The sequence below is a fragment of the Apteryx mantelli genome, chromosome 2, assembly GCF_036417845.1.
Source record: "Apteryx mantelli isolate bAptMan1 chromosome 2, bAptMan1.hap1, whole genome shotgun sequence".
NCBI lineage: Eukaryota > Metazoa > Chordata > Aves > Apterygiformes > Apterygidae > Apteryx > Apteryx mantelli.
Window position 1 is genome coordinate 122,688,154 of NC_089979.1, and position 27,855 is coordinate 122,716,008.

Consider the following 27,855-nt stretch of genomic DNA (forward strand, 5'->3'; position numbering starts at 1 on the left):
AGCCTCACTAGAAATCCAGATTGCTTCTGCTTGTACCATGAGAACTGTGGCTCACCTTCAGTTTTAATACCTAAGCGCAGATTCTGCAGACAACATGCCCCAATATGCAATACCTAATCTCATGGTCTGCGTAGGCAGGCTGCTTTGATGAAGGTGGGACACTTTATGCAGCACTTTGCAGCATCGTTGTGCTCTTGTGGCGAGAGCTGCACACTGCGTTTCACCAACCCTGTCTTGCAAATACATCTGTGACCTTCTTTCTGCACTAGGCGACGATACTGATAACCCAGCATTTCTATTTTTGTCAGTGATCATTTCACACATATTTTTTATTCGAATAAAACATTCTCAGCTCTCCTATGTGATTTTTATGGGACAAACAAAATTTTATCAGAAGGCTAACATTCTTTGCATTCCTTATTTCCGTTTTTTTCTATTTAATATCAATTTCTTATGTTTGCCGAGATGTCATACTTCAGAACACTACTATTTCTGAGTTATGCTTGGTCCTAGTAAATCATCCTCGAACTACTCTTAATTTTACCACTGTGTGTTACACAAACTGATGACAGTTCAGCCTCTCAAGAAAATAATTTTAAAAAATAAAAAGCATTTAAAAATGAAAAATCAATGAAACCAGGATTCAATGACTCACCACTTTGGTACTTTTCCATATACATATTCAATACACACATACATTTATATATATGAAGAACATACATATAAATAGGCATATAGATATTTGTAAGTGTGAAGAAGTCATAACGGCTTTTCTTCTAACCAGCAACTCCACCTTATGCTTTTCTTGCATTCACCATGTAGAATGGCTCATTAGGAGTTTACTGCTTAAAGAAAGTGTAGTGTTACATGAAATTTTTCTCAGTTTCTCACATTAATTACAATATGAAAATACAATGGAAATATATTCACATTATTCTTTTCTAACAGTAGACAGTCACAATAAAGAGTTTTTTGGGCCTTGAACCATTTGCTGACACCTGAGAGAACTATATCAACTTAATCATTAAGTACCAGCCGATTACATAAGAGGCAAATTAACACCTACTTCAAAACTCAAGAAGCCTCTTCTACATTTAATATTTTATTCTTTTTGTATAGAAGCATAAAAACATATTTAATGGAAATTTGTTACTGCTGATTATAACTATGGTGGTAACTATGGATCCAGAACCACAAATCTTCACTCATGGATTCTGCATGTGACATTTACTGTTCTCTGCAGGGAGAAGAGCTTCAGCTTTGAGGTGATTTTTGTGCTTCGTTTGAATACAACCAGTTTTTCAGCATCCTCTTAAGGTACGGCTGCCATAACTGGACAAGATAACTGATGCTTGTTGTTTACAGTAGCAATAAACGCCTTCTATACTAATATACCCCTGTTTTCCAGGCCTTCTGTGTTACTCCACATAGCTACAGTGAATGGTCACTGAATGCTCATTTTCAGCAAGTCATCCAGTACAGTCCTTAAGTCTTGAAGTCCTTTCTTCTTGAAAGCTATTATTCCTAGACTACAGTTAAAATATTACTTAAGCAGGGGGTAAAGACTTTGAGATTTCTTAAAACAACTTCACAACTTCTTCATTTAGCACAGCCAAGACCAAAAGCCCTGTGAAGCTCCAAGCTAGTAAAAACTATTCTCTATAAAGAAAATTCATACATGGGCATTAAACAGACAAAGATTTTTGCTGAGTAGGTGAGAAGAATTTTAAGTATAAATAATAGACAAAGAAACAGATAGTGAACTATGTAACTCTCATGAGAAGGTCCCTGTAAGCAACTACAGTATCTAACTCTGTAAGAAATGAAAAGTTACCAAACACTCTAACTATTATTGCCCTTACCTTGTCACACTCTAGACTGCACTGGAAATACTGCGTCGAGTTTTGGGCCCCCCAGTACTAGAAGACTATTGATTAACTTCAGCATGCCAAAGGTCAGTCCACAAGATGGTCCAGGAGCAGGAGTACATGCCTCGTGAGGAAAGGCTGAGATGCTCTGGAGAATCAGCTTAATGGGGACCTCCCCATTAACAAGGAGTTACTGAGAGTTACTGAGTTACTCTCAGTAACAAGGAGGTTACTGAGAAGATGGAGCCAGGCTCTTTGCTGAGGTGTACAGCAAGAGAATGGGAAACAAAGTGGTCATAAAGATATAAGAAAAAAAAAATCGTTACGAGGATAATTAAGCACTGGAACAGGGGCCCAGGGAGGTTGTGTGGGCTCTCTCTGTGGAGGTTTTCAAAGGCCCAACCAGAAAAAGCCCCAAGAAACGTGGTCTGAATTCAGTGTCAACCCCACTTTGAGCAGGGCATTAGACTAGAGACTTCCCAAGATCCCTTCCAGGCTGAGTGATTTTATAGTTGTTCCTTTAGGAATTCTGACAGAGAAGTATGCCCCGACTCTAGACTTGAGTGGGAATCTGTTACGACAAACAGTGTTAAAAAAATAATTCTATTCTTTTCTTTTACATGTGTCTAATTCATGACAGAATAGCAGCTACAAAAAAAGCTAGTGTTAATGCAAGAATAAGTTTGCAAAAATAGTAACTGCATAGTCAGGGAATACTTGCAAAATCACATAATACATGCTTTGGGGGTTTATTTCTGATTAATAACACTATGTGCCACAGTAGACAAAGCAAATCCATTTGTAGTAGATTTTTTTCCAGATTTTTTTCTGATCTGCTTCATATTGTCTCTGATTTAAATTGCAAAGTATTAATTAATACTCATTAGAATATACTTACTGTATTAGTCACCCTTTACTGAATCTTTAGTTCACTAGATAGGATAAAAATGTAAGAGTAATAGTAAAAGCCACATTAGATATCATAGTAGCTTCTTCAAAAGTATAGTTTATGTTTCTACCCTGTGTTGTAATGATGATGTATACTACCCTCAGAACATTAAAATTATTTTTATCTATTTTATTCCATACTTTCTAAATTTAACATCTTTCACAATGTGTCTGACCATGTAGTTGCAAAGTGAAAAATAAATATACAACATTAACCAATATGCTTAAATGTCTAATGAAGAGCATATGCTCTAAGCGTGCTCACAGCATGACAGAACACCATAACATGAGCTCTCTCCTTTAGGTTATGCAATTACGTCTCATCCAGTAAGCAGCCAGTCAAAAGATTTTGGAGCCAGAAACTATTGACTAGCTAAGAAAACAATGATGCAAAAACATCCAAAGTGACAAGACCTCGTTTGCATCTCAGTGCAGAGGGATGGACTACATGATCACTCGAGCTCTGTGCCTGTCAGTCATGCATTTCTTTAATTCTGTGACTGTGTCAAACAAATTGACTACACTACAATTTAAGGGTGCAATTTGTCAGTGGGTTAGTAACATGTGAATGACATTATAGTGAGTTGGGGGTGAGCTAGCTATTAGGATAAAAATGATTTTCTCAGGAGTTTTGGATAACACTAATCACCTCTGTGCAGTTGCTAGTTACAATCAAGAGAAAAAGGGTAAAATAAACCATTCCTCCTCTCTGAAGCTAGCCCTTAACAAGCTTATACTCCAAGCAGGATGCCCCTGAGCACTACTCATCCTACAGAAGAGAACTACCCAGCACTTTCAGAGTTTAAGTAGGCCTTTGGACATGGACTCAGACTCGTGGATACACGTGTGACTGAAGCGTAACTGCAGACTTAGCTGAGTTAGCCTTATACTAGCTCTAATACCAGTACAGTCTGGCTAAGAACCAGATTGCTTAACACAGACTAATTTACTGCTTTAGCTCATGTGCTTTGCACTCACCCGGCCTCATGATTCAGAGAAGCACAGCAGAGAAACAGTGAAACCAGTGTCTGAAAAAATGCCAGCAACAGTGGTGAAGGATTTAAAGGCAGTCCATGGCACAGCAATGAGACAGCAGACAGTCCTTCCTCCACACACTTCTGCTTGAATGATTAAGCTCTCAGATGAAGACAAAGATACATATCTTACAATGGCTTCTGAGAGAATACAAATGTCAGTGTAATGCCTTCAAGATAAGCAAAGCTATGTGAGATCTGTGCTCCTTTTTAGGATCTTAAGACCAGAAGGGACCTCCTGGCTTATAGACACAAGTCTCCCTCCAGTGCATAAAAACATGTAATAGAGGTTTAGCCGAGAAGGGTCCACTCCAGTATTATGCATGCCAAAAACCACACAATTTTCCCCAACATCATTTAGTAAATTCTATAGAAAAAAAAAAGCAAAAGCCACAAAGTTATACTATTTAATGCTGTAGAAAGAACACAGGAAAGATCAAGAGCATGAACATATCTCCTTATAATCCATGCAACAGAAGGGAATAAGTTGCATGAAAAGCCTAGAGGGTCTCTCAAAACGAATTATGCCCCACACTGTGGAAGAAGGCAAAAAACACTCAGTAATCCCATGCCAATCTGAAATTCCTTTCTGATCACAGTTTTGGCAATCATTTCAATCCAGGCACATAAACCCTACGAACTGAGCACACAAAGCACCAGCACTCTGTTCACCCTCTACTGTGTCAGATGCTACAAAAGCATGAAGGCACACTTATCCTTATCGCAAGAGTATTCTCCTTGACCAGTAATCTGTGTCCACTTCTATTTCCAAATTTGTAAACTTCTGGAGCAGTACAGAGCCCTCCTCTGTTTCCAAAAAAGAAAAAAAAAAGTTATTCCTCTACACAGGAAAGTAATTAGGTAATCTAGTTTGGACTCCAGATATGAAACTAAGAACCAAACTTCAGGCACTATTTCTGGAAATTTTTTACCTGTGATATAAATCTGATATAAAAAGCAGATAAACACAGAGGCTACATGGCTATGCACAGTGGTCTGTGCTCTGTCTTGCTACCATGGTCCACACACAGACCAAAATGCTGTAGGTACAAAATTTGCATCTGTCTTGCAGTAGGCAGCAAACTCTAGCCTGAGAACCATGTCTGGGCAGATATATAGCAAAAGCAACTGTGCTTTTTAAGAAGCCATTTTTTAAGAAAAAAAAAGGGATTTGCTTCTTGGTTTACCTGCCACATTAGCATGAAAAGTGAGTTTAATTTTGAAGTTATCGTTATCCACAGTAGTTACAAAATAACATTTCACTGCAGTAAAGTAGGAGAAACTATTCTAAATAATAATATTTACTTCAAATTATTTGGTGAAGAAGAAATACTCTCAAGTCCACCTAAGAGCTTAATAGGCAAGGAATCCAAGATTAGAAACAGAAAGGACCTATCGGATTACCCTATTTGTTTTCCTCCCCTGTGGAAACTCTCGTCCTTACAATGTAATTTCCAGTAACACTTTCATTCTAGTAATTATCTTCAAAGATAAGCTCTTTCCCACTTTACTGTGGGGAGCTTTGCTATTATCTTATAGTCCAGTGAAAAATTAATCAGCATAGAGCTGGTAACTAATTGCTAGCTACAATAATTTTATAAATATTCCCAAGAAATCCATTCTACCAATTTTAAAGTGTAGCGAAGGTTCCTTGGCAAATACTTTTAGAATGGCAATAGCACAACTGACAGAATTACTTCTTGCATTGAAGATACCCGCTACAAGGCAAATTCCTCTTCTGTCAAGAACCTTGCTTCTTGGAAAGTCTATTCACACACAGAAAAAGAGGCAAGTTGTTTTCCCTTAACTAAACACCACGCTAAGCCTGAGTATTGATCAGTTATAGATACTGGCTTGCATATAGAAATATATGTATATCCATCTGATCAGATAAAGCCAGATCCCTGTTCTGACAGAGTCAATTACGGAAATTAGTTATGGTGGGCTGACGGTTTGATCTGGCTCAGGAAGTTCTTGAGCTGAAAACGGCTGAAGAATGGGAGATTAAGGGGAAATAAACATATCTGCCCTGCTCTTCACTCTTTCCTAGGCTTAGGCTTTCCTCTGCTTATCGCTACTGTTGGGGCCTGACCTAGACAGACCTTGATCTGGCAGTTCTCATGTAGGTGCACTCACATGTACACACGACACATAAGGCTTACCAAACTTTCCTTTTTCATTTAAGATGCATAACTGGATATGAACAGTTATTCTCAGAGCGCTGCAGAAGACTGTATAATAAGCATGTATGATAGTCAGAATAAACTTTGAATTGGCTTGCACAGACATTTTGAAAATGAAGTAAAACATATTGATTTGGTGGTTTGTAATTCTGCATTTCCTCAAACTGAAAGTTACAACAGCTGGCATGGTTCTAAATTACAAATATAGAAATACTTATAAATTACTCTGCAATGCCCACAGTAATTTTAAACAATTTAGCGAAGGGTAAAGTTTTGATGTCTTTCAAGGCAATGGCAAAGTTCTCATTTATTTCAGTGGAGGCAGAATTTCATCTTATGTACTTCTGAAGTTACGAGGGAACAAAACACTTTTCCTCTTTCCTACTAAATTGGTGGGAAGGAAACCTCTTTTGCTCCGGGTTGCTTGCCTCTCTTGCTCAGAGGTGGAAAGCTGGGGTGCTGTAGTTGCGCAGCTCCCGCCTGTTTTCCCCTGGAACAATGAAGCTCTCCCGGGGGCTGCATGGAGGAGGCAACGGGCAGCAGTGAAAGGCCCCAGGTGCTCTTTCTTCACAGGCCTCTCTTCAGAGCTATCTCTAGGCTATCAGAGACCCTAAAAAAATGTTGTGGTTTTCCATCTCTAATGATGCCATCAATTTTTTTGCAAAGCTTTATGAAATTATATTGCAATGAAGAAAGAGCTATGGAAAATTAAAGCTAAGTAATAGCCACGCTTTTCAGGTTGAACAGTTTTGAATTTGTAAGCAGCTTTGTAACATGAAGACAAACAGTGATCTTAAGACAGGCAGAATATTAGTATGTACTCTTTGTTTTTTGATATCTGCGTTAGTGCTCTGGAACACACTACAATGTATAACTGAAAAACTACAGAAAAACATTTTTGGATGAGATTTAGATTGGAAAGAAATGTAGGACTGATTTCTGACTACATTAGTTTATTATCTTCAAGCCTTATCAACCCTATAATCCCAGTTTATCTCCTCACCTAATGTATAACGTCAGCACTTTTACTTGGCCTATCTATTAAGTTAACCTACATTTTGTGGAGTATAATACATAGAGGCATAAGTAGAAAATTTCTGCATTACGTAAAGATATGTATAAATGTATAAGAATGGTTCATTTTAGTAACATTGTAATTTTTAGTTCTAGAATTTCATATCAAGCTATTAAAAATGGTCTCTTCTAAACAAAAGTTGAATAACTGCAAAAAACAACAGGCATATTGAAATTATTATTTTAGTTTTTCCAACATCATTCTGGTGTCTGTGGGGCCTTTCCATGAACAGAACAGTTCAGTCAATTCTCAGAAGCCTTTGGAAACACTCCCTCTTTTGTTTTCTGCCTTCTTATTTTTGTCCCATTTCTCAACTTACTTTCTTTCCTCTTTACATTTTACTTCTTTTCTGATATCTTGCTGACTCCCTGTCCTGTTTTCTGCCCTCCTAGTTGCACCCTTTTCCTCAGACTTTTACTTTTATTTCTCTGAACTGAGAAATTGCTCACTTCTGCATCTGCAGTCAATATAAGGGTCAGATTTGCCAGCAAGAAAATTGCCAGCAAGACTGTCCCTGAAGCCTAGCACTACCCCAAAGTGGGAAGAAAGCGGCACTCTTCTTCCCACTCGCATCGTTCTGCTTTTTCTTTTTCTTTGAGGAGCAGTGGGGAGGAAAGGAAGAACAACGTACAGTTAGTAGCGTTCACTTTGCTACTCTGCTCTGAGGGGCTGGGTGAAGCCTGGCAACAAACTGAAGCCAAGAAATAAATGGGTTGACCAGCTATATACTGCCTCAATCCACTCTCTCCTCTAGACTGACCTTCCTTTGCTTCAGTGGAAATTAGAGCAAATGGAGCCTGCTTTAGCATACGCTGAGGGATTAACTATTGTGATTCATGTTCAATTGCCACACTAATTTAATTCTATCAGACCTCAATGCTTAGCTTTGAAATGTTTCTTATGTGCTTTTACTGTGCACCCTGGGTTACTGGTACCATCACATTGCTATTTCTCAATTTTAATCCATCACAATATATCACAAATATATTATCTAACATGCAACCATAAACATTTACAATCATTTCTATTCAACCCATTAGTTGTAATAGATTACAACTCTGTGACCTATTGCTATAGAAACACTGTACAACATTACCACTTGTCAGAAAATGTACCTTGTCTTATAAATTTTATTCTAAGTCCTATATAAAATAGGTACCTACATCTGTCACACAAATAAAAACTTTAAAAACGCCAGTAAGTGCTCACTTAGTGAGCACTTTATTTTTATACATATCTTTACGTAATGCAGAAATTTTCTACTTATGCCTCTATGTATTATACTCCACAAAATGTAGGTTAACTTAATAGATAGGCCAAGTAAAAGTGCTGACATTATACATTAGGTGAGGAGATAAACTGGGATTATAGGGTTGATAAGGCTTGAAGATAATAATAATAATTTAGAGTCAAAGGACTCTAAATAAATGTTTAAAGTATCATACGATTTTGCATCAGTGGAGTGAGTTACTATTATCCAATGAGTCACTTAGTTAATTTGTTGTAAATTTATGTGATGTTATAAGATGGAAGGTGAACACACATTTCCACAGATCCTTCAGGGCAAATCAAATAAGCAAGCTGGGACGAGATAAATAATTACAAAATATTAACAAGATCCACAAATCCATTTTCTGCACTTTCAGCTTGATAAAATGTCAGTGCTCACATGATCATGTTTCCTTTTTGGCACTGTTCAAATACACTGGAAACAATCATAAAACAAAGAGTAAAAATTCCATGTATCATTAGAGGACCAAGAGAACTGCAAAAGTACACCAGTCGGTTTCACCCTTTCCTAAAATCAAAATAATTCACAACTGTAGCCATAGACTTCTTGAACAATCTAAAGCAAACTTAACACCTCTCACATACTGAAAGGACAGAGCATCATTTTCCATTTTAGTAGGAAACACCAGCAAATATTAGCACTGTAAGGAAATATATTAAAGAAAAAGAGTATATCCCATAAAAAGAAATGGAATCATAGGCTATGGGTTATAACAAGCCAATGTAAGAATATACCTACAACAGGAACTTGAGAGCATCCATACAAACAGATTCTCATTCTGTGTGTGAGTGTGTACGTATAGACTGCATGCAGATATACGCAGAAGAACAAGTAAGACGGATGATTCAATAGGGATGAGCAGTCTCAGTATTATGTTGTATTTTCGGGGGCATCCTCAACATTATTAATGGCAGGCTGGGTTTGGGTTTTGTTTGTTATTAACTTGGTAAGTCTCCTCCTCATTTATAGCCTGTGAAATCTGGAAACTGGGCAAGTTATGGGCAATTTATCCTTCACATCAGTAAAGAAGCTCTTCGGCAGACAACGTACTCTAGTAATTAATTAGCAATAAACATTAATTTAATATATATATTATTGTATATGTTACTATTTATTATTGAGCATTAATTTCACATAAAAATAACCTTTAGATAATTATGTCCAAATTTTGCTTTATCAAACTGTTATAAAACTACTTCCAGTCATTTTTCAAAATACATAAAAATAGGCTGACGAAAAAGAGAGGTTGCTAGAAAAAGGAGAATTATCAGGTAAGAAATCAATCATTCTACTTCCCAGCTCCTCTCCTTATTCACCAGTACCAAAAAAAAAAAAAAAAAAAAAAAAAAAAAAGCACAAATCACAATATAGGGGGGAAATTATAAAACTAACCTTATCTGATAGAAATGACCACTTTAAGTGAGAGCTTTAAAATTCAAGGAATAATATGGAAACAAACCTGCTAACAATGCTTTTCTTCAGATGAAAGGAAGGTTATTTTGCATATCTTCCTCAAATAGTCTTACTACTTTTTCTACCCGCAATATCACATGTGACTTTGTACAATCTGAATTCCACTTTTTGCAGTCCCCCTTTTCCTGATGCCTACCATTCCATCTCATGCTGTAAGATGTCAATAAAAGAGACTTTATTCATCTGAATTCTTGCATGACTTCTCTACTATCCGTTCTACAGATAGTTCTCTCAGGCTTGTGTTAGACAAAGAAATGTTACAGCCTCAATACTCTCATAATTCCTTACTCCAAGCAGACTTGACTGCACAAAATTAAATTTATAAAACAAAACAAATGAGAGAAACTGAACCACCAACTCTTTTCAATATTAGAACCAGAGTGTCTAGTGGTTTGAGTTGAAGGGAGAGACAGACTTCAAGAAACAACTCATCAGTGATAAATGATGAGGGAAGCTGTGCAGTAAAAAGTAAAAGACATAACACAAAATGGAATTACACGCAGTTCCAATAAATACAAAATAAAACTTTATGGGCAACTTCTGACCAAGATTCTTTAAACAATGTAGTTTCGGGCAGGACAGCCAAGTCGTGTGGTAATGTGAATTAGCATTTAAGGACAGTGACAAATGTCAATTTACTTTTGATCTTATCTCAGCACTTTCTATTCTTATTAAAATGTCATACTAAAATCATTGCCATATTCATAAAATTCCAATGCCACTATCTGTAAGATAATTATCTGTCAGCAGGATAATTTCCTCAGTGTATTGCATGCATACCAACAGCTTTCTTCTTAGTTTCACTCTACTTCCTTTATCTGTGGTAGCACTTCCTTTTTAAGGTAGAGCCAAAGATCACGGAGTAAGCAATTTCAACCCTTTATGTACTGTTTTCTCACAAGACATTAGTATATGGTATGTCACAGTCAGAAAAGAGCTCTTAAATTTATAAGAGAAAGAAAAGAATATGAGACAAAGTTTTTGCAGGAAACTGAGGATTTGAAATCTAGTTTGGGTCAGAGTTTTAATTGTTGTGCCATAATTTATGTTTATGATTTTATTTACTAAGAGCCAGTTACAGAGGGCAGATAATTTGCTGTTGGTTTTCCATTACTGTATTTCCTAGTAAAAATATTTTTTTTCCTAAAGAAAAAAAAAATCAAGTTTTACTCTGGAAATTCTATTTCAGCTGTTACCTTTTTTTAAAAAAAATGTACTCTCAATTCAATGGCTAAAAGTATATTTGAAAAAACAGTACAACCACTGATTTGCAAAACTAATACCTCAGAACACGGTACTTCTTTTTTCATATTAACAATGAAAAAAAGGTTTTCTTCACTATTGGGAAAAAATTCAGCCCAGTTTCCTGACAGACAGTGAGGAAGCTACTGAAGTAAGCAGCAGCTTTCTGCAATTACCCAAATTGGTGCAGTATCAAATAAAAAGCAGATGAAAGGCCGATGGGATTAACTGAACAATGGAGCCCAGCAACAGAGCCATCCGCATGATCAGTACAAATAAATGAATGGATGTAATTGAATCTCCCCCTCACTGGTTGTGTATCCTCTTTAGAAGAAGAAAGTCCAAGTAAAGTCAGCCATTTAGGAGCTCCAAGCAGTTCTTTTCAGCCAAGAATGTCTTTGGCATTTCCACTAAGAGACTTTGTACAGAAATAGCACTCTTATTTGCTGCCTCTTATATGCAATCATTTGTAAAAATTAGATTATATGAATATCGGGAGAAACTTTGGTCCAAGATGATCTGCTCAAGGACTATGTTTAAATCATACTTGGTAATTAAGGGGACAACAAGGTGACCAGAAATCAAGGGACCAGAACTGCTGTTTGAGCAGTTGGGCCTAATCAGGGGAGGGGAAAAGGGGAGAGGATACACTCATCTCCTCACGATTCTGCTCCAGAATCCCAACTTCAGCAAGCCCGTCAAGGCAAACTTCAGTTTGCCCCCCACCCCAATAGTGCTGTGACAAATAAGCCACTCAAAAACTACAATGTGGGAATATCTGAAATGGCATGAGGACAATACAAAACAGCCATGGTTTGGGGTGACTACTGTTTCTTTTCTTGCTCCAGCTGCAAGGCTGTAGGTACAAGCCAGTACCAGAAATAGTACCAGAAACTGCATTTTCTAGTTTTTCTGTTCTTTTGTCTTTATTAATGTGTGCTTGTTCTGTTTTAGCTCTCCAGAAAGTACAAAACAACTTTGACACAGCGGTAGTGAGAACAGCAGCAGCAGTAGTAGTTCAGGCTTTCTCCTTTTCCAGAAAAGGACAATTATACCATCTAGGAAGATGAGAAGAGTCTTCCTTTGGAGGCTTCTCTGAGTTAACAGAAAAGGGCAACAGGGATACTGCTAAAATAAAAGCATTCCTTCATAGTTTCCATGCTAACAGCTCTTCCTTTTTTTCCTGTATCTTCCTTTTTCTTCTTTCTTTTTCTGCATCTTTTCTTCCTTTTTCTGAATCCTGAACTCAAAGTTAAAGGATATTTAATAACGGTTGTGACTGTTCACCTAACTGAATGTGCTAAAGCTTCTTTCTTAATGATCTCAGGCACTCAAGCTTGCAAACTGATGCAATCTGATTAACCTTTGGTCAAAGAAATTATCGCATTGAAACTGGTATCTGCTGAACTTGCTTCTTGACATTATGCTTGATCTTTCTGTAACATGTAAATAATCACAAAGAGACTTGGAAAAATACAAATACACCTTAACAAAATTTTCTCTTGAGGAATCTGCAGGGGTCCCGCTGGAAATATATCTTTGTCCCATATTAGTGAACAAGTCTTAGTGAATTAGTGAAAGACTCTTTTCTTCATTTTGCTGATCAATTAAAGAATGGAAAAGAAAATAGAACTCAGAACTAGCATATAAATCCATATAAATACTCCTGTATTAGATGTTCATATGACCAAGTAGAACCTCCACACTGACACTGAAAATCAATCTGTTTTTGAAGCAGAGATAAAAAATCTTCTGATTCATGAGATAAGCATAATACTAATGGGCATAGAAAGGAAGAAACGTCTCCCATTAGTACTTATTCAAAATCTGTAACTGTGTTCTCTACAGCTTCTTGCACTTCTCTCTGGAAAAAAAAAAAAAAAGGAAAAGAAAAAAAAAAGAAAGGAATCGATCACCCCTAAGGAACTAACTAGATGAACTAATTAATCCTTTGGTCTGACAATTCCAACATCCTCAAATTAAAAGCAAGTGAGGGAAACTCTGGGTGCTCCCACATGCAGAAAAAGGTGTGTTCTTACCATGTGGGAGCAGCTAATTAAGCCACTTCATTGCTCAGTTTGGCAGAGCAGCTAAATTCCAGACTGGCCCACAGTACATCAGCGGAAACCCATCTGTCTTTCATCTCACTGAGATTTTACCTCACTGATAGTTATCAAATATTAGCTAAAATGTGGTAAGAACAGACCTTTCCATCCTCCCCATGAAGACAAGGCCTTTTCCAAGGGATAGGCTAGCTAATTAATTAATTTGATAGCATCTGTCAAGTCAGAAACAGGAAGAGCCACAAGATTCTCTATTAGCAAACTTATTGCTCCTTTGAACCTTTTTTTTTTTCTTTTAATAATAGACCTAGGGGTTCTCGGTCTTTTGAAAAAATCCATCATTTTAGGAAGGTGCTGAAAAGAAATCCCACCCTTTCAGGGAAACAGACTACCATAGTTTTTCATTTATTACAAGCAAAGGAGGCGCCAACCCAGAGCTCTTCAATGAATACCCATCGATCCATGCTTTGCTTCGGGGAGCTCTGCTCTTCTAATGGCAGGTAAAATTATCCTTGAACATCTAGGGCTGTGTTATTATCTCAGCTTTTTCAACTCTTCTTTTTTCTTCACGGATAACTAAAAGCAGTTCATAGACAGAAATGCCCAAAGCTTTTGGAAACTGCATGGCCAAGACTACCTACATGTGTATGTAGCACAGATATCTGGAAATGCCTCTGGGACAGGAACTGACACTTGTGCATTTTTAAACAGAGCTAAGTGAATCAAAGCCCTTATATTCATGAGCCCTCTAAGTACTACAACTATATAAATACCACAGTATAAATATGTGCAACACACAGTTCTTTTGCCTCGGTGTTTGACCTGGGCCTGGTGGGCCATTCTGGGAATTGCTCCATCTCCTGCACGAGAATTACCAAAATAGTTTTGGAGACTTTTAAAATCCTGCAACTTCATTCAATTTAAACTCCTTCTAACAAGACTTTGAAGGAACTGTCATAGATCACATCCATGAAAGTCTGTCCACGCAATTTGAATATCATTAGACCAAGATTGTTCAAAATACCACTGCGTTTTTATATAGTCCTTTTTTAAATGTTTTTCAAATTATCTCAGTTTACCTGAGGATCAAATGTAATCTGCCCTTATGTAAAATCTCTAAAGAAAGCACTTTTTCTAATGTCAAACAGTGATAAAATTTTATCTTTCATGGAAAACTCCTTGCTTTGTGATCTCAAGTGATTTTGTTGCTTTTCCCTGTTTTCTAAAATGACATAATCACTCTCTGCACCTCTCCATCCTTTCTGTTCAACTGCCCCATTGATTCATTTCGGAATTTTACTTGGGAAATGTTCCACTTTGGCCTGTCCTCTTCTTCCAGAATAATCTGATACACCACCAAATCTTCAGTGTCTGAGGAGCTAAGAATTTCTGCCCAAATAGGACATGTTTTGAATGTTTCCTCCTCTGTTCCGATGGACCAAGGAAAGGACATAGAACTGCAACAGACACTTCAACTGGAACGTGCATTACTGGAATATATATATATATATATATATATATATATATATATATAGCCTTGTTCCAGGATAACAATGTGTACAGTACAGCTATGGCTGGGCCTGAGACAACACTGCTGCTGCAGTAGTGCTCTGCCATTTACTGCATGTTTATCCACACACATTCCAACTACATCTTCAAGGAGACAGAAAACTGAGGCAGTAGAAAATACTGAATATGTTGGACTATGAAGGACCTTATTGTTATCCACGGATGCAGACAAAAAGTAAGGAAGATTCTTCTAATAAGAGAAAGGAATCAGACAAAAAAAATCATAGATTTGGTATGCAGTTCTAACAAAGGCTCAAGAAGTAAAGCAGTCTCCAAAAAAAGATGACAAGCTTGTAAATGAGAAAAAAACAGGGCAACTAAACTTTACATTCCCCAAATGCTTGTTAGGAAAGCAGATCTTCCTTTTCTCAGTCCACTGCAAAGGAAAGATAGCCATGAACAGTGCACATTATACCTATTATTGGGTGAATAACCTAGCAAACTACAGAGCAGCATGAAGCTCTGAAATGATTTCTGAAGTTTTGCTTGCAGATAATAGGGGGAACAAAAAAAAACAAAACAAAAAACAAAACAAAGAACAGTACATAGCACCTGTACTTATAAAATATCCTGTTCATCTCCATTTCTGCTTTTCCATTTAATTCTCATTTATTTTACTAAAATGTTAAAGCATAATAAAACATTAAAAAGTAGCTGTCTGGATGCAGAACTGCTTTTAATTTGGTTCTTTTGTCAGATACTTTCTTCCTGGCTTCTCCAAGCCCATTTTGTACAGACTGGCATCTTAAAAAGCATGCTTTGGTATGCAGAGTCCAACAGTACCATTGAAACTTCCTGACAGCCTACTTCTTGAAAGTGAACAGACATCATCTCATCAAAAGACCTGCTTTAAACAAGTGTTTTCTTTTGCATATAAGCTACCTATCACCACGTCATGTTACTTGCAATTCATATAACTGCACATTAGAGAGAACCAATGCTGAGATGTACACATAGAAAAACTCACTCTTTGTCTAAGTATACAGCTATTTATATAATGATGTGATGCTTTCTATGTATGCAAATGAATTTGTTTTTCATGAAAATTCTCTCTATATACTGGAGACTTCAGTCTCTTTTTTAAACAAAGTAAATACAGATCACGGAGCAGCAACATAATATTGCTTCCTTAACACAGCAATACTAAGTCTGAAACTACATACAATATACAGCCTGCGTCTAGAGAACTACAGTATGCCCCATGATTTCAAAAAGGCCTCAGAGCACTATTATGTTGACTTGACAACAATGAATGTCAAACACTTCGGTTTAATACCTATTTTAGGAAGAGACGGATAGGGAACTCCACTGATGTCTTTCTAAAGCATGTCAGAATTTTAGTATTTTATAATCTGTTCAACATAGAACAGCTTTTCCTCTGCACAAATAATCGAAATGGTCACTTTCAGCTTGGCAAATATACATTTCTTGCTGTTCTTACAGCATAGTCTATAATGAATTAACTACACACTGGGCAATAATAGTCTAAAATACTCCTCAGACTCATCGAGAAAGGATGCTGCATACTAACTAAAGACTGACATGCTCTTTGGCCCTAATCATCTTTCTTTGAACACAACACCTCTTGCATTTCCCAAATGTCAAGTCTTGCTGCTTTTCCATACAAGTGTATGAGATTTCAAATGCAGCAGATATACTGCATTTATGATGCACCACAGGAGGATGAGAGAGAGAAGAGGCAGTTTTAATTTGTTGGCTGTTACACAAATACAGGTTAAAGATAGTATCCTTCATAAACATGCATCAGGTCTCATTTGTTCCAGTGAACACACTCCTCCTCTTGTTTATATAGTGAAAAAAATCTCACATTACTGGCACTCTAACCTTCTTACATGCATTTTTCTTTGTTTCATCATTTCATAGTTCAGTTGTTACTTCAGTGAGATGGTCTTTCAACAGATTTGCTGGCAATCTGAACTATGTATAGGTTCTGTCCAGAATGACATTTTCCCCAATCTCATTCTACAAACAATTTCAATTTAAATAGGAAACTTAATGGTAATGTACATATTTTCAACATCCATTTTAAGTCATTTACGATCTATCATCCTACCCTGAGTTACTCAATTCTCCAAATATCTGTCTTCCCCTCAAGGTTTGTTCCCAATATTTTAATTAAGATTTTATGCACACAAAAAATCTCACCTTTCAGGAGGACTAACACATGGTGTCCTCATGCAGTTTCACACTGTGGATGCAATATCCCTAACAAAAAGTATAGCATGAATATTTTTTTGCCTATCCAGTACCCTAAGAGTTTACATATGCTCTGTTCTCTCATGCTAGACTTAAAAAGGACTCTGAAGTAGGTAGATGGTAAATTTACATACTGACAAAGCACTTCTAAGAACTCCAGTTAGTAATGGGTAGTTTCCTTTTCTTCCTTCAATGCCTGTCCATATGATCATTCACACTGTCAGTGATCCAAAGAAGTATCCTTCCACATATTCACAGTTTATTTGGTGTTAAGATTTCAGAGTCTTTCAGGTGAACAGCTACCACAGGACTGCCAAGAACAGCTTTGTTTCTGGACCTCTCTTAAATAGAACATTTCGGCAACACAGCAGCAGTCAAGGGGGTCATTTTTCAGATGTCAGGACTACAGGATTTTCTCTGAGGTCATCACTGTAATTTGAATATTGATGGGTGCACCTGGGTAACTACAGGCAACTATCTCTTTGCAAATTCTTATCCAATTAGTCTCCCTAGGGAGAGGCTTATATTGGCTATCTTGAGTTACCAAAACATTAACAAAAAAAAAACTTCATACCTGCCCAAAGCACACGTGCATCCACAGCGTAATATGCATCTGGACAAGCCAACAACAAGCGTATACAAATGTATAATCACTCCACTTGAACTGACAGATTACTACTGAATAAATACTAAACATTCTCTCCAAGACTCCAGAAGTTTTCTGTAAAGCTCAAGCTAGTCTCTGAATTTCAATGGTGGCCAACAATTGTCTCCTAAAATATGCGACTCTTTCACAGTGACAGTATGTCTCTTCAAAGTCACCTGAATCAGGTGTCTACCAGAGAGGCAAAATACTGTCTTTCAGCTGAGGAGCACTACTGTAACGCTTGTGGGGTGGGATTTCACATCTCTGCCGAGTCCTGAATTGAGCAGCAGAGAGGAGCCAGCACAGGTGCGGCACGGAATAATGCCTTCACTGAAGATGGAAAGATGAAGGACAGGGGCCACAGAGGAAGGGGTGGAAAGGAGCCTCTCCACGGCCAGCTACTGGCCTATTTCAACCACAGTTATCATTTTTCAGAGGTTTCAAGATATTAATTGCCTATACATTTTATGAAAATTGGTGGCTGGGTATACAGGGAAATCCAAATTAGTGCCCTAACATTGAAAAGTCAGTTGTAACTCAGTCCCCTTCACTGCAATGAGAAGCTATCAGGTGTTTAATTATTCGGTATATACAGCTGTATATAGGTTCAGGACAGGTGAAACATAAATCCAGAGGAAATCAGGCTTCATTAGTTCCACTACTCATAAGCAAATTGTGTGCAACATGAGCACACACAAACCGAAAAGTTAACTGTATAAGATATCAGTTCAATCTCCCTTATCATATCTGCCCCCTACACACTTGAAAAAATATTTTCATTCCTTCTTCGCTTATAAGCTATTTTTATCAGAGAATTCTGCCATGTTCAGTATTCTCTTAGCATACAGGTTTTCAATTTTCAGATTTCTTTTTATATTTATCTAAAAAAGACTGCAAGACTCTATATCTGAAATACTTTCTCTCCCTTCTTCGTCCCTAAATGAAAGTTATTTTCTAATTTGAGTGAGCAAGTAGGTAAAGAAAGTTTAGAAAGAAAGTAATTTTTAGAAGGAAAAAAAATTCAAGTGAGCATATGACAGAAGGAAACCATCAACAACGGCAACAACAAAAAATGAGACTGACTACTGCTTGCTGCTTTGATAAACTTGAAAACACTCACAGTTTATAGAAATTTAGCTCTCCAAGGAGCCAGGAGAATAATATCTGCCATGGCAACCAAACAGAGCAGTCTTCTGGTACTTTCTGAATGAGTATTTAGGAGGAGATTAATTCAATACTCCGAATGATGAAAGGGCTCTTGAGATCCATAACTGTCTCCCACAAATTACCCTTTATTGTACAACTGGATGTTTAGAACAGATTGCACATTATCTATATTGAACTAGAGCTTTCACAGCAAATTTATATGAAACAGATTAAGCCCACACGATGTGTCACACTATTTTCTCCCACTCCATTCAGTGCATTTAGAGAAACAGGTATTTTGTTAAATGGATCATTGCAGTTTTGCAGGATTTATTTTTAAACTTATTTATATTTAGAAGCGATTGTAAACATTTTTACTATGTAACTTTGAAATTCCTGAAACATGGAAAAACATAGAAAGCTACAAAGAAACACTTATATTACAATATAGTATATAAACACAGATAGCAGAAAGACTGCCACAAATGATAATATGCCAGTAAGCATTATAATCTTTTTTTTATGCATTTCATGTTTCACAGATATAATAAATTCAAGTGATGGCATACCTCAATAAATAATTATGCCTTCCTACTTATATGCATCAAAATACTTTTTTCAGCAAATGCAGCATCTGAGAAGTACCATATAGCTCAATAAACACAAGTATCTTTTAAAAAACATTTTTAGAAAAGTGTATCAAACACCTTGATGCTTCATCAGAATCTGAATTACTGCAGAACCTAGTCTGCCAGGAAAAATTAATTCAGTATTTTGTTTACTCCCTTCCTTATATTGCAAACAATCATACTGTACAACAGACAAAACTGGAAGAAACTCATAATGAAAAAGATTTACAGTGCAAATGCATTTACTAATTACTACAGCATAAAAGAGCTAGTCAGCTAGTTAGGGGAATGCAGAAGCATGCATTCTCCCTCTGCTAAGACCACTATGGTAAGTTCTTCTCCACAGTTTAGCAACATTCATGATACAGTACTTCAGTGGCTGTATTAAGTGAACAGTTTTTTAGTTGTTTGCAACTATGAGTAATACCTGGATCATACAGACTGCCATGGAGGAGGTATATCTAAAATTTAGTCTCAACCAGTCTACTATCTTCAGTTACTTGAGGTTAAAGATTATAAATGGAATTGCTTCTGTTTTGTATTTGGCAGCTGGATCACCAAATGCAACAGTAATAGGCACTTGACAGAATAAAGGTCTCATTCTATAAATCTCTAGTTCATACTTATGTTATAAAAAGCTGGTTTTGTTATTTAATAATTATTAAATATTATTCAAAAGGGTTTAAAAATTCATACAATGAAGAAAATATTAAATTTGCAAACTGAAGTATCTAAAAAACAGGTGAAACTAAAATTAAGGTGCACACGCAATTCTTAAAACAGAATTGAAATGAAGGGTAAAGCTTCCAAAAATTTCTAAAGGCCACACATAATTTCTAGTGATATTCAGTGAAGATCGACATTTGATCTATCAAAACATTTTTGAAAATCCCACTTTCGGTGTCTGATTACATTATTACCTATTATTTCTTCAAAATTCCTATCTTTTTCAGAACTCAGAATACACTGGGCAAGCAACAGAGAAACAAAATGTAACGAGTACAATTACAATTTTGAAAATCCAAGACTTATGTAGAACTATCACTAATTTGCAAATGAGAGAATTCTGAATTTACACTGGTTAAGTACAGAATGTGCTTCATAAGGAACTGTGTATCCTGGTTAATAAACAGCAGGTGAAGCAAGGAACAATGGTTAGGTCCCAAGCAAAGAAGTACTATTTGCCTAGGCATTAAACAGCGAAAAATAAAAATAAAGGCAGCCTCACTCATTGAACATCATCTAACTATCACTGAGTGAGACAGGAATTTGGGAGGTGGGAAGGGAGTAATAGCAATGAGACAATTCAACCCTGAATAATGATCCAGAGCTCAAGGAACAGACCTGTGTTTTGGCAAGTTTTGCTATTTATTATTCATTTTGTTATTTATTACTTTTGTTCTACTTTACCATCATTATATCCCATTAAGAAACCTTCAGTCCCCAAGTCCCCATTTTGTTACTGAAAATTAATACTGTTTAAATTTTAGAAGGTCCTTCAAAATGTTAGGTGTTTTAAGTATCAACTACCACTAAAAAAACCTATGGCCTAGATCTCTTTTGGGTAGGAGGTTCTTGAATCTAATGGAGTTGGGCTGATTATTCCAGCTGAAGACTTTTGTGCTTCTTGACTCCTGTAAAAATTAATGAAGTGAAACAGATTTGTACATTTCACCATTTAGATTCAACAGGAAAATTACACAGGTTTTAGCACTATATTTTAGAAAACAATTGAGGGTATCATTAGAATGATAGTTTTTCAAAGAGGTGTATCTTCTGATTAAAAAACCTTCAAAACAAACCAATCTCTTCTGCATAATTAAATGGGTTACAATTTCAAGTTAATATATTATCATGGAATTGGAAACTATAACTTGAGAATTCTGTCTGTAAGGATCTGCAGAAGTACCTACATTATTCAGTAAATCACTTCCCCCCAATAATACTGACTTAGGGTCATCATCTCCCACATTTACTGTTCTCCTTAAAAACAGGCTAGACAAATCTCCAAAATGTGGTAAGAATTTTAATCTGCACGTTCATGAAATAAAATGTGCAACTAGAGAGCAAAGAATAATTTGCCAATGTGAACTTTATCCCAACACCAATTCTTTTGCCCTTTAGTCAGTGGAATCTCTTCTTCCTGAGTGTTTTTGCCTGCATCCATCTTTTCCTCTCCTTCCATTAAAAAAAAATAAAAAAAATTGCTGTTAATCTTTCCAATTTTCTCTTTGACTTTATTACCATTCCCTTTGGTTTATTGTTCCTTTGCATGAAACTAACTTCTTTTGACTTCCAGAATTTCTATATTTTAGCCATAATCCACTTGTTGCATTATGACAGGGGGAAGCTAACTCTTCCTACTGCTTTGCCAGAAACATGCCATCTTCACTTCCTTGTTAGCATGCTTTTTCCTCAAAAATCATTGTTTGTTCTTTCATATGGCCACATAGGTATGGAAATGCTCTCTATGAACATCCAGAAAGCACATTTGCAAAACTCACATCCGATGTATACAGAACATTTCATACAACCATGATCAGGCATTAATGAGTCATGATCACGTCTTCCTGGTGGGCTGCAAACTGTCCATGCAATTAGATCTGCCAAAATGCCTGATTATTTTTTTCATCACTTCCTCCAGGGCATAATTTTTGCTGTCTTTCTAATATGGTCTGTCTTTTAGTTTACAGCTTTTTAATAGAAAGTATTAGATTAGCTTAGCTATAGATATCACTACTTGTCTCCTATAATAGTCACAGTGAGAAATTAGAAATGCAGCATGAACTGTAGCATATTTAGAATATGGTGTTGGGGAGGGAATATATTTTGTAGGAGTTATTTCTTTTCATGACTGAATAAAGATGTACTGAAAGCTGTACACCACACTATAAAAGTTTTGTAGCTCCAGATACTTTGAATGAATGTAAAATCTTAAATATAGTAAGATGTTCTCTGAAGTCAACCTTGCCATATAAACACCTTCCATGTCCTTAGGATGACAGCTGATTGTTGCCTTGGTAACAAAGGCTGCTCTCTACTGTGTTAATTTAAAGGGATTCAGGTAATTTGAAGTCGAATTTCCAATTGCTAATTTTATACCTGCCATAGGTACCAAAGTTCATAAGATTACAATAGAAAGTTGTCACTGCATCTGACAACAGTGAATATGCAAATGTTTTTTCACTGTTCTTGGTCAACTGCATCACTCTTACGTACCCCTCTGCAGGAAACTCAACTGCATAGGTTCCCCCTCTGTAAGAGGGTAATTATGGTAATAGAGGAAACACACCTGAAAGCAAAAATAGAGAGATTGTAGGTGTAAATAAATAAAAAAGTAAGTACAAATAAATTTGGCCTTAGTGTTCTTTAAACTGATATAAGATATTTACAAAAAAGCAAAACCAAAATAACATAACAAACAAAATCCACTATGCTCTATTTTTAACGCGTAAGAGTTTATGCATATGTTTATATAAAGGACTTTTAAAAAATCACCATTTAAAAAGACATTCCAGTCATCCATTTCAGTCAAGTCACATTGTTTAAATAAAACTTTAAGAGAGATACGAGTAGACACTACTTGTTATACAAGTACTTCCAGTTAGTTATACCAGTTTTGTGTTGTTAAAACATTTCATCTTACTTGGATGCACAGGGCAGCCTGCACTTGTACACCAGTCCACTGACTTCAACAGTTTAAGATGTTTGGTAAGTATCTGTACATATGGATGCACTAGGCATCAGGATTGCCTGTAGCCAATACGGAAACATTGTCCTTTGTCCAATAACCAAAACAGCTAATATCTTGTGTATATAAAAGCACAAGAACTTTATCCAGCAGCATGCATCTTTCTCAAAGCAATAAGAATTTCAAGCTCATACTACAGTACTGCTTAGAGTGTGCATGCTGGCATATGCAGTATGTGGTATATATACAATATTTGACTTAATAATGATCTTAAGTTGTATTTGCGCAAGAGTGCTTTTCTTATTTTTATTGAGCCATCTTTGGGAAGTAACATTATATTATATCACATTGTTTATGGAGTCATGATATTACTGCAGTGGGTTTTTTTTTTTTTTTTTTTTTTTTTTTCAATGAGTAGCCAAAGCACAATCACGTCACACTCATTCAACAAGCCAGGTTCAGAAACCATGTTTCCACTCAGCTGTGAAAGAATCACTGCCTTAGTCTGCTTAAATCTGCATTCTCTATTTCCAAACTCAAAAGTGAAATTAAAACAGATTTTTCCCTAATACTCCAGGGCTTAATAAATCTAAAAATTTCTCATGGCCAGCCTACCCTTTCTAATCAAACTGCAGAACTACTATCTCAAATCCCAGTTTCAGAGACACATAAAAGTGAATGATATTTTACAAGAGGCCAAACAGCTCACATAGATTTGCACATAAGTAATCACAACATTAGGGCCACAGTTTGCATATATACCCAAAGAAAAGAAAAAGCTTAAAAAAACCTCTGAAATAATAAATAAAAGTTTAATAAAACAGCTGCAGAATCACTCAGTATCACAGTTACTACCAAAATTGTCACTGACAAGCTGATTAAGTATTACCAAAGACATAACAATAATAAAGGACATAAAATTATATACAGATCCATATTCACATGCAGGCATATAAGGACATGTGTACATGCACGGGGGTCAGTGTGTTAGAAAAATAAAGATGTACTTCAAATAGCAAGAAGAGAGATTTCATAGTCAACTTACATTTCGGCATATACAGACAGGAGTTGCTCATTTATTTTTCTACTGTGAAGACACTGAAATTGCTTGATTTTTGATATCAGTGAGAAATTAAAAATCAAAGGAAAGCACATCCTGTGAGTGTGATATGTGCAACTACCTTTGCTGTCACTCCTCTATCCTCCTCAACTTTCATTTTCAGGTTTCAGCATTCAGTATTGTTTGCATTAGGTTTTCTTCCCAAACCAGCACATTCTGTTCTCTTTGAAATGAAGGCCTCAAGAGCTGAGTATTTTGAATGCTATAACCAAATGTGCATATAATGAGGGTAAATTAAATACAATTTAATCCAGTTGAAAGGTCGTGAGATTTTGTTCAAATACTGAATATTGTGATGAGGGAACAGTACAATACAGAATAGATTCTGTTCTTCTTTATCTCTTTGTTTGTGTCCTGATAAAATCAATGTAAATGAACTGCCTAGTGGAGCAAGGCTGGCACGAGTACTTAAATGACTTTTTTTCCAATCACTTCTTTTCCTGGATTAATTCCACTGTCACTGTGTTTAGAACTGTAGAACAGTCACAGTGGCAAATAAATGGATGTTTTCAAAATACTCACTACACAGGGGTTTAAAATGCCTGACAGCTGATTAGAGTTCAGGGTGAACTGCAACAAGGCAAATAGTACATTTATTAAATCAGCTTCATGAAACTGCCTGCATATAGCCTAACAGTGTCTCTCCCAAGGAGGTCATAAACATTAAGATAAGTAAAACAAAGAAATTCAAAACTGGAAAGATTACAAGAGTCTACACACCAAAATGAGCAAGGACAGAAAACCCTTTAGAAAAAAGCACAATGGACAGAATTAAAAAAAAAAAAAAAAAAGCAAGTACAACACTTGAGGGAACAGGACAGGAAGGGGAGAAGACAATTTCCAAACCAAATGATCTCTATGAAACATAATCAGTTTATAGTGACTCTTTTTGTCAGATAAAGGAAACAGTCTGGCTGCAGACTGATGTACAGAACCAGAACATCAAGCTAGCTCCTCTTCCTCTTGTTCACCTACAAACTAAATGCTAAAGCACTGCTATTTTACTTTAACTGTTTCTTCAAGTTATACTGTTGTCATGGACACTGCTGTTGATACCCTTGATACCTATGATCGTTGTGGTCTGGTTATTTTGAAGTCCCAAATGGAGACTGGGAACAACCAGCTTCCCTTTATCAATAAGGAATCAGTAAAATATAAAAAACTCTGTAGAGACAAAGAATTACGGCGCATCATAAGATGAATATAGATCTGGAAAAACAACCCATTACTTACTATAGCACGTAAGTAAATACTCCTCTTTAAATAACTGTCCACAAAGATCTCACTCCCAGTGACTAGCAATCAGTTACCATGTGGACTGGAGGTGTGTGTGAATTGTTCCATTTATATAGAAGTGGTATGGTTTTATGGGACAATCTTCCTAGACACATGAAATAAGAACAGATCATGCCTCAAGGAAAATACACAAAGCTCAGTTTGCGCTAGACTGACAATGCAAAAAGTGGCTCATGAACTGGTAAATGAGATCCTAGCAATTGTGAAGTGAGCAAATGTATCTTACGGCACTGAAGGAAGAAAATGGACTGCAGACACTTCTGCCAAATGTTTCTTTTTTGAGTTAATGGAAAGCTCTGATTAGGAGCAGCAAAAGGTCAAAACAGTAGAGGGTTAGTGATTAACTTTACGCTGCCAATTGACTAAATTTCCTTTGTTTTACTTGGTAAGTCAGTCTGCATAAAATGTTGTTGCTTTGCATTTTCATGGACAAGAAAGTTCTGAACTATAGCTGAACTGCCTCACTCTGCGGCAACGAACTGTATTAATCCAGCTAGGACATGCCAGATACAACAATGCTGGATATGAATGCAGATCCTGACTACAGTTTTGTGAGGCAGTATTGGGCAGAGCAGGTAATATGGCTACAGGCTGGACTGACAAATTAGCTGACTTCTAGCACAATCTGCATCATGGTAATGGAGCCATAGATATATTCCGCTTGTCAGGATTTTCAAGACCAGCAGGATACAACGTCCAAGCTATCTCTCTAATAATAAAAGAGGGATTTAGTTTAGTTAAATGCCTGATAGGTACAGAGGTTCCAGCTTAATGTGGTGATGAATACCCCAAATCCAAAGCAACGTGCTTCTGGACAGAGCAGAACCAATATTATTCCCGATTTGTTTGGATAGTGAACATCTGTAGTGTACTTTACCAGCGTTTGGCCTCTGGAACCCCTGGAGAGAGGGGGAATGCTTCTATACATGCAGTTTTGTGTTGCAGAAGATTTGGGTGAAAACAAGCTCTTTGCGAAGACCCTATGCCCTGAGAAGGAAAGTATTCTGAACTACCTCCCCCATTTCTGGGTAGAACAGGTCTTTGAGAGGAGACGAGGGATGAAAAAGAGTATTCCTTTGCAAACCTGAACTGAATCTTACCAGTAATTTAAGGAGAAGAGAACATCTGGTAGAACTATCACCTGTTATCTGTTACATAGTTCCTAAATACAATAATTGCAACCATTTAACCCAGAGTATAAGTGAAATGTGGCACACTGTCAGGGAGGCACTGCAGTTATCTGACCAAAGCATGAAAGTCATGCTTTTACTGCTACCATTACATGATGCCTTAAAAGGTGGAAAAGGTTTGTTATCATCAAACACCTTTTGGTCTTGCTCTTAAATTGTGCTGGATTAAAAAGGCCTCAGCAGATTCACCCTCCCCTCCTTTTTTCCTAGAGACATATCAGCGCTTCTCTTTGCAGGGGAACTTTCAGAAGGTTTTACTAGCAATATCAAAAAGCTAACAGAACCTGAGCCACAATTCTCTCTTTTCTAAATGAAAAGGGAAGAAATGCTTAAATCAGACTGTACATAAACAACAGGTCCCTCCTAGTGGGCCTAAAACTCCCCAGTGCTGAAAACTATTCTACTGCATGTAAGTTTTAGTATATGATCTGCTCTTTTAAACTCATGTTCACTTAGTCAAAATAAATTTCAATTAATTTCTTAGGGCATTTGACTTTTTCTTTATACAAATCCTCCTATTACTTTTAGAATATATTCATAAGTAATTTCATTCAAAATTGCTGCTACTACTGTAGATATAATTTAGATACATATTTTCTAGTTGTGCCCTCTGGTTTCTTTGCTGTAGTTAGTTTTGGGAGAATATCCAGTGAACGGTAGCATTGGAGAACACTTATGTAATGTGCTTATACATGTTACATAACTTTCATATACTATGACAGCCAAATGATCTCCAGGATATTTGGCTATCCGACAGCTCTTCCTTTCCAGCTCTCTCACTATCCGGCTTTTACGGAGATATTAAAACAAACAAACAAAAAAACCCACCCAGCTCCCTAGATAACGTACAATAATGGAATCACATTTCCTAACAGCAGAAGCAGATGAGATTTCTGGTTTTCACATGGTCTCACATATATCCCCCGCAAGTAAACACAACTTTAGAAAATCACATTGCTTACAATACAGTCACTGTTTCACAGTGGGAGACCCCCCACTTTTTGCAAATGTTTCTTCTCCTCACTCCTCAATAATCCAATCTTCAGTTGAATGGATGGCCCACATTATCCAAGAGCATTCTTTGAGGAGGAAGGGAAAGGAAATTTCTTGTATGATACTAATCTATTTAACAACTAAGCCACTACTTTTGAAAATACCTTGTGAGAAAACATTT

The 27,855-nt window shown here is 36.6% G+C and overlaps 1 protein-coding gene across 3 annotated transcripts in view; it reads right to left on the reverse strand.

The window, feature by feature from the left end:
- The window catches only part of ANO10 (anoctamin 10), a 134,599-nt gene that overhangs the window by 5,296 nt on the left and 101,448 nt on the right, over positions 1 to 27,855 (reverse strand). The window contains exon 13 of one of the 3 annotated variants that reach the window (XM_067291441.1): positions 27,665 to 27,760. The exons of the other annotated variants lie outside the window; for them this stretch is intronic. Within the exon in view, the coding sequence (XP_067147542.1) occupies positions 27,746 to 27,760 (15 nt within the window). The 3' untranslated portion in view covers positions 27,665 to 27,745. Of the gene's footprint in view, positions 1 to 27,664; positions 27,761 to 27,855 lie in introns of those variants that run through there. 3 annotated transcript variants of the gene reach the window in all.